Here is an 8,680-nt window from a genome sequence, read left to right on the forward strand (position 1 = left end):
TTGAACTTAGATCTTGCATTCCTACCATTGCACAAGTTGGGTGAGGGTTAATGAAGCGAAAACTATCGATTGGTTAATCAATTAATAGCTCATTATGTGGACTTATATTAGGGGAAAGCTATTAATTGATTAATTGCTCATTATGTGAGCTCACATAAAGGAAAAACTATTAATCGATTAATAGCTCATTATGTGGACTCACATTAGGGAAAGCCATTAATCGATCAATAGCTCATTATGTGGACTTACATTAGGGGAAAGCTATTAATTGATTAATAGCTCATTATGTGGATTCACATTAGGGGAAAGCTATTAATCGATTAATAGCTCATTATGTGGACTCACATTAGGGGAAAGTTATTAATTGATTAATAGCTCATTATGTGGATTCACATTAGGGGAAAGCTATTAATCGATTAATAGTTTTTCTTTTATGTGAGTTCACAGAAAGGAAAAACTATTAATCAATTAATAGCTCATTATGTGGACTCACATGAAAGGAAATCTATTAATCGATTAATAGCTAGTTATGTGGACTTACATAAAGGAAAAACTATTAATCAATTAAAAGCGCATTATGTGGACTCACATTAGGGGAAAGCTATTAATTGATTGATAGTTTTTCTTTTATGTGAACTATTAATCGATTAATAGCTCATTATGTGGACTCACATGAAGGGAAAGCTATTAATCGATTAATAGCTCGTTATGTGGACTCACATAAAAGAAAAACTATTAATCGATTGATAGCTCCCTACTCTTAGGTATTTTTGTAGCACTATCTCAACCAAGTATGTGGATTGTTTCTCCTAAACCACATGCCACAATTCAAACTAACGACATCACGCACAATCTCTAAACAATTACCATCTAAAATATGTAGAGAATCAGGCCATCTAAACTATCCACAAGACCTCCCTTCTCTTCAGAATCTTTCTCTCGTATTTATAGCATAGACACAAAAAAATAGACATCAGAAAGAAACGTGGTGAGTGACATGGATTGCAGCAGCGTGGGAGCGATTACAGCAGCAAGGAGGGCCTCAACGATGGCTGTTGGGGTTGGGTTTCCTCAAAATTAGAACAAGAAAGAAAAAATTGGGTTTTTTTTATTATTACTAAAAAAGCCCTAAATGCGCAGCTCGGTTAAGTGCGCACATTTCCCTTGCGTTCAAAGTGCGCACTTAACCGAATGTCTACTGTAACAATATAATTCATAGGTCAATCTTTGTTTATGACTTGTATAGTCATAAAAAGCATGAATTTGTATATGTTGATCCCACTGTGGATTCGGGTAAACTCTGATGTATGTATTCTATTTGCTAGCTAATGTGAAATAGTGTTTTTGGAAAAGAAAATAACCCATAAATTTTATCAAACACAAATAAGCTTCATGAGTCATGATTACTTAAAGAATATAAATTTAATGTCCAATGTCCACCCAAATGGCAAGTTGAAATAACTCTGGTTATTGATAGCAATTTGCTAGGGCTCCATCTTATCCAATGTGGAATGATCATCCACTAGATTCCATGCTTGTCCTAGCTCAACAAGGAGTCAATTGCCCCACATTCCATGTACAATGAAGTTATCGCACATCAACATTCTTTGTATATCCTCACATGGGATGGGGGTTCTCTCATTGCAAAACACTCTTAATTGCAATGGCCATCAACAATCTTTTGAACATTGATAGCAACTTATCAACTCGACACAACCGCAAATCATGAAAATGATCCATAGGAGGGAGGGGCTAGGTGGGTGGGTCATATGATTGCCGAGGAACAATAGTAAACTTGATCTTTCTTTCTTTTTTGTATTGTAATTAGCTTACCCTAGTGGTAAGTCATCATTACATATTGTATTGTTCAATAAAACCCAAATTTCTCATCTCCCTACTACACCATATATATATATAAATCTCCTATTTCAAGAAAATAGATGGATGCCACTATGGGATGTAGGGGTTGAACCCACGACCTCCGATATGCAATGAGCAACTGAGCTATACATCCATCCAAGCTCTTTTAGAATCCAAATACATATATATGAAATAGAGGAGAAAAGGCGAAGTGAAATCACGACCGTCCCATCTAGCATGTATGTATATGGATACAGTATGTACATATATATATATATATATATATATGTATGTATGCATACATACATTATATAGTATGTATGTACATATATATATATACGTCGATGGTGAAAGAGGGTGGGGTGTGTGGGTCAAGCCTAGGGTTTTAGAGGGAAAGCAAATTGCTGTGACAGAGTAAGAAACAAGAGGGAACGAGTGAGAGAGAGAGGAGAAGAGAAGATGAAGCCTGCAGCGAGGATACTGCGCCCAGCCTCCTCCCTTGTAGCTCGAAGATTATCTGCAACCGAATTTAGCCTCACCTCTGCACAGAACAACAACATGGCTACGGGGTTGAATACAAGAACTCTCATGCCAGCTCATATTTGGCGATGGTACAGGAGAGAACCGATCTCTCAAGCGCAGGTCCAAGCGGAGATGGAAGAAGAAGCCAAGAACATCGATCTCGCGCCTCACAAGCTTCTACAGAAAGGAGATGCAGGGACACAGCAAGCGATTATACAGGATGTGATCCCAGTTGGCTACTTCTGCAAGATGCCGAGTGGGAAGCAAGCGTATCTTCCCGCACAAGATTTAGGGTTTACGGGAGGCTTGGCCATCCTCGAGAGGTTGTTCAAGGTGGGTCAAGAAATCACTGTCCGTGTTGCATCGATTGGTGGCGGTGGGCGAGAGATACTGTCCATCAAAAAACCCGAGTTCGCGCCCCCCGAGAGGAAGTTCTCAGTTAGTGCGAGTACTGCAAGCAGAGCTCAGGGGTCTAGGTATTGACCATGGATTTGCTTTAGGATTTTGTGTTTGTGGTGTTTGATCAAAGGTTTATTTATTGGATGTTGTTATGCTCCTTTGGTTATGATAGTTATCACAAGACACTGTGTATGCGGGGAGTTTAATTGCATATAAGTAGTAGAAGAACTTTGCTGCATTGCTCAAAATACTTCTCTTTCTCCTGGTTATGTATAATAAAGATTTCACATTCTGTTATTGTATCTGTCTTGGTATTTAGAGTTTGTTAATGAACTTGTGAAGATTTTTTCATGAATAGCCAATTCCTTGTGGTTATCATAAGGTTTCTGGGAAAGAAAATGCAAGCATATAAATAGAATAAATGACATGTGTTATATCGTTAGTGTTAAAGGCCTTTATGCTGAATGCCTTTAATGGTGTGGCAACTATAGGTTTTCAGTGCATTTGGTAATGTTTGGTCAGGGGTTGGATGTAAAGTATTGCCTTGTGGTTAATTAAGCATATCTATGATGTTATAGTTCAAGAAAACTGACTATACAGGATTATGTCTTTTTATTGGTTAAATGCTTATGGCAAGTGTATCCAGTGCATTATTGCTTTCTATGGTAAGGTTGTAGGTTTTTGTTATTTGGATAAAGATTTTAGTTTGTTAGTCACAACTAAAAAGTCTTAAAATCCAATTAAGGTATACTGAAAACGTGGGATTTATATGTTATCTATTTGTTATTGTATACATAAAACATCCATATGCTATAAGCATTGTGAGTGGCAGGCTCAATTGATGGGTCATAGATGGATGTGTTTTTTGTACTAATTCTTTCATGCATTTCAAGAATTTTGGCATTGCTTTTTAAAGTTGTGTGTCTCTTATATTAATGATTGCATGCATTGCATGAAGTTTGCCATTAAAATTTAAAGCTGTGTCGCGTCTTTTGAATATGCTTCATGAAACCCTTTAAAAAAATTATAAAGCAAGAGTTGAAATAAATCATTGCACGTGAGTAGAATGCTTCTCAAAGTGTTGCTTCATCCATCAGTAGAGTTTTCTTTTTATATTGGTGAATGTTTTATAGCATACCATTATCATATTATACTATTGTTTACTAATGTTTGGGTCTTGACCTGTTTTCTCCCATTATCTGGGGAGCTTGGGAATCTATGTTTTATTCTAAATCAAGTGTTTGACCCACTTGTATGGTTTCATGTAAGTTGAGCAAATCCTACAACGAGATTGTTTTGATCATGTGGACATAACCATTTAGTGAGGACATTCAAGAGCTTGGGCCTCTATGTTTGATTCTAAATGCAAGTGTTTCGCCCGCATGTATGGTTTCATGTACGTTCGAGCAAATCCTTTGACTAGATTGCGTTGATCATGTGTACATAACCATTTAGTTAGGACATTCAAGAGCTTGGGCCTCTATGCTTGATTCTAAATGCAAGTGTTTGAGTCGCTTGTATGGTCTCATGTAGTTTGGATCAAATTGTACAACTAGATAGTTTTGATTATGTGGACATAACCATTTAGTTAGGACATTCAAGAGCTTGGGCCTCTATGTCTACTTTTGATTCTAAATGTGAGTGCTCAACCCACTTGTATAGTTTCATGTAAGATCGAGCAAATCCAACAACTAGATTGTGTTGATCGTGTGGACATAACCATTTAGTTAGGACATTCAATAACATTCAGGTCAGGGCCAATTCCACATTGTGTCATTACAATGTTTAGTTGTTATTGACAAGCTTTGTGGACGGTTAACATCAATCACACTTCACTTATCCTAAACAAGCTTTACTCTTACATTTTGGTATAATGCCTTGCCTTTGACAACATTTGATAATGCTTTCCACATCTTCCCCCAACCCAGTCCTTTCATGAAATTTCTCTCACCATCATAGTGTACAATCTAAAATTTGGCGATCATTAGTAAATCTCTTTAACATCAAGCTCCACTACTTAAAATTTCACGTATATTTTGTTAAAATGTTATATTCTTGTTATGTTTGAACTTCAAATGCAAAAATAATCTTTCTCTCTCTCTCTCTTAGTGAATGGAGATTGGACTCCGATCATTGGGCTTTATGTATTGACCTCAAATGTATGAATAGGTATGATTTCGAGAAGGCCATTGAAGATAATAAACAATCACATTTGGGCATGAACATTAAACAAGCACACAAGTATTCCAAGTTGGTTGATGATATGTTACAAATGATAAAGATACAATATTTTCTCATGCACAAACAAATGTTTTTTTGTCCTAGCACACATATTGGAAACACATAAAGGAATGTAGTTCAAATAAAGAATGATATTAAGCTCAAAAGTGCTTTATGATTTTGGATGTAGTTAAGGATAAAGAAAATTATCAAATGCGTTTGCATGAATACAAAAGCCTCATTCAAAGAAAGAGAAAATATGGGAAGTTACTTAACAATTTCTTCAAACACAAAAAAACGACATGCATGTATTTAATTCTAGGGGAATCTAAAGAGAAAATGTATTGAAGAAGTTTCCATCGGGAATGTAGTCATAATGCTTTTGTTGTACACGAATGGTCTTATGTTTTTGTCAAACACTTTACTAGATCTGCAAAAGCTTATGAGAACATTGGAAGAAATTTGCATGCATATTAAATTAAGTGTCAACAACTCTAAAACAAAGATTATGCATGTGAAGAGTCAAAAGAAAGATAAACCACGAATTATGTACAATAATGAGCACTTAAATGTATGGAAAACTTCAAACTTGAAGTTCTTTGCTGCTTAGAGGTAGGAAAGAGAGCATATCATGCATTTGAGAACACATTCAATCATGGAGAAAATAAGTGTTGAGTCCTCAAGAAATACATTTTTGACACTTAGATGACACTAATGCTTCTCTATGAGGTGGAAGTACGACGGGTTAGCATCCCAAATCTACTTGGAAAGAGTTTGAAAATGATCAAAATAAAATTTTACAACATTGTCACGATTATGCACGTGCGTGTGCCACTCGAGCAGAACCACATGGTCTTCAACCACGGAGTCGAAAGGATGGAAGGTACATTGAAGATTTGCCCTTGTCAAAGAAAGCCTCTAGTCGAACATTGGCTCCCCCTTAAACCACAAAAATAGTTTCAAAGAAAGGGAATAATAATCCTTCGTTCACACGACGGACTATCAAAGGATTGAACTTTGCACCCCTACAAACCTATTGACTAGCAGAAACAACTATGCTATTCTCTTTTATTTGTTTAGATCTTCAATCTTTTTAGAATTCTTGATACCCTTCACTCTATTGCATGTTCTCCCTCAACTTGTGAGTGCTTAAAATCGACGCAAAAAGAAGCCCAGATGGATTATTATACAATAATCTTTTGTTTGTAAAATGCGGAAGAAGCGGCTGGTGGAAAAAATTGGTTGGAGTACTTGGACAAAGGATTCATTGTATATACATGTAGATGTGTGATGTGAGTGGACCAGGGGAGGAACACATCAGCGCGCCTCCAGGAGTTTGAAAGACGATTCATGCGACTCTAGGCATTGGACTTGACCGTGCTCAACACGAGCAAGGTCCTATTGTTTATCAAGTTGGTCGACCCACTCAGCCGAGAATAGGTAGGTATCCTATTGGAGAGGGATAAAGGGCTGATGGGCCCGATTGGGCCGTGATAGAACGGGTTTGTAGCCGTTTCAACAAACAACGTGAATGGAATGACGCGGGGCCGTCAACGATAGGCTTGAACGTTGGGAAGAAGCCGGGGGAACCAATACCGACACAACCGGAGGAAACACGAAGGTGGCTCGAGTCGGGCATGGTTTTGACCGACGTGGTCAAGGGCCCGTCCGGGGGCGCAACTCTAGAGGAGTTGACGAAGATGGTGCGCAATCTCCAAATCACGCAAGCCCGGAGAGATGGCGGAGGACAGTTGCGTGACCGGAGGCTTCCAATCGACCATCAATGCATGTGGTGTGATGTCGTCGACCACATCCAGAGAGAGTGCACTGATTTTGCCGAAGCACTCAAGAACGATTTTGTGTACCTTTGGAATGGACGGGTACATGCGAAGGCCCCTCGAGGTGAACACCGGACGAGGAGGCATGAAGAGGATAATGGAAGAAGTCGCGGCTCGGAACGCCGAGGCCATTCACTACTCGGTGTCTGCGGGGATCAGACTAAACAAAGAGAAGGGCACTGGATCCGGAAGCAATATGGGATTCTAGTTGTTTGTACTAGAAGGCCTATCGGGGGTGAGGCTATGGAAGGAAGAGGTGGACCGCGCGTAGAGGCGGGTCCAGGAAGGCACCAGATGGAATGATCCGTTTGAAGAGAAAACTGGCTTCGTAGAAGCCGCATGCCGAAACTACGAGGTTATGGTCGAGGATAAACGAGCTGGAAAGGCTAGAGGGGCCGATCCCTTTAACCAGTATGACACCTGGAGTGGCTGAAAAAGAATGACGGAGGCCCAACCGGCTCACAGGGGAAGACGAAGATCCCGAGATTCCGGCTGAGCTCGGAGATAGAGAGGACGATGGATTTGTAGAAGGTCCTGGAAGAGTGGATCCTCGACAACAAGGTGGAGCTCTCATTACAAGAGGTGTTGGGGATTGCAAAGAAAGAATTCCACAATTCCATCGTGGACCTGGTGAAAAGGAAGTGGCTCTCGTCGGAGCCGGAGTCGGAGAAGTCGGTGGAGGTAAAGACAACCCACATCCAAGAGGTGGCGATGGAGGAGGAGGCCCCGGATAGTCACTTCTTGAAGCTACACTGCACAAGATTCCCTGACAGAAAAAGAGGGGCGGAAAAATGGAAAAATAGAGACACAAGATATTTAACATGGAAAACCCGAAAGGGAAAAACCACGTGGAGTCCACAAACTCCGAACTGATCACTATGATGAGAGGAAGTACTATAAGATACTCAGAGGCAACGACCTCGAGATCTTCTTCGTCTAACAAACGGCTACAGAGTTACACTTACTAACTCTCACTCTATCTCTCTCCTTCTTACACAGTTATAGAGGCAACGACCTTGAGATCTTCTTCGTCTGACAGACGGCTACAGAGTTACACTTACTAACTCTCACTCTATCTCTCTCCTTCTTACACGGTTATAGAGGCAATTACCTTCTATGTAACTATATACCAATGATTCGACTCTCTACAACTTAAAGTTTGCCCTAGTTGTTTATATACTAAGAAACCTTTTTGGCTATTTACAAGTATAGCCCACAAAGGGCACATTTGGACTATTTACAAATATAGTCTTCCGAATCGGCTATTAAATTGATTTTCGATTTCGATCTCAGTCGAGGCTGAATTACCCATGTGTCCTTGATTCAGTTCGTTCTCTTCGTCCCATCCGGGGGGACTTGTTTTCCCAACATGGAGGAGTTGGTGGTAGCACTAATCGACCACGGATTGGAGATCAACTTAATGTCGATGGACTTCTATAAGCACAGATGGAAGATCCGTGCGGTGACCCATGCTACAGAGGAGCTACATGGTGCATGTCCGAACATCCGAGTGAAGGTCGAGGATGTCGAAATCGATCAATGTTATTCTCTAGCCGGACAAGGCCTAACACAAGGTGTCACGGAGACACTTCACCAAAGGGTGATTACGGCATAGGATTGAGATTCAACGCTTACACCGACTTACATAGGTTACACGATTAGAATGCTTCGGTTGATTACACGCGTAAGATATAACAGTAATTACAGAACGGAAATCAAGACAGAAGTATAAACAACATAAGCTCTATTAATTATCCGCTGTCATTACAATGGGGTCCGGGCCTTTAAATAGGTTTCCGGCCCGTAGTACAAAACGGTGCCTCTCGCACCTATTCGGGATC

General features: G+C 39.8%; 1 protein-coding gene across 1 annotated transcript; it reads left to right on the forward strand.

The window, feature by feature from the left end:
- Positions 1-2,270: 2,270 nt before the first annotated feature.
- Positions 2,271-3,078, forward strand: LOC147867415 (uncharacterized). The gene has a single exon (XM_087315195.1). It carries the CDS (start codon positions 2,320-2,322, stop codon positions 2,863-2,865), a length of 546 nt encoding a protein of 181 aa, XP_087171321.1. The 5' UTR covers positions 2,271-2,319; the 3' UTR covers positions 2,866-3,078.
- The last annotated feature ends 5,602 nt before the right edge of the window (positions 3,079-8,680 follow it).

This window comes from Azolla caroliniana, unplaced genomic scaffold (genome assembly GCF_043228905.1).
Source record: "Azolla caroliniana isolate FFs.n. ecotype wild unplaced genomic scaffold, voAzoCaro1.0.p SCAF_2, whole genome shotgun sequence".
In the NCBI taxonomy this organism is placed as follows: domain Eukaryota; kingdom Viridiplantae; phylum Streptophyta; class Polypodiopsida; order Salviniales; family Salviniaceae; genus Azolla; species Azolla caroliniana.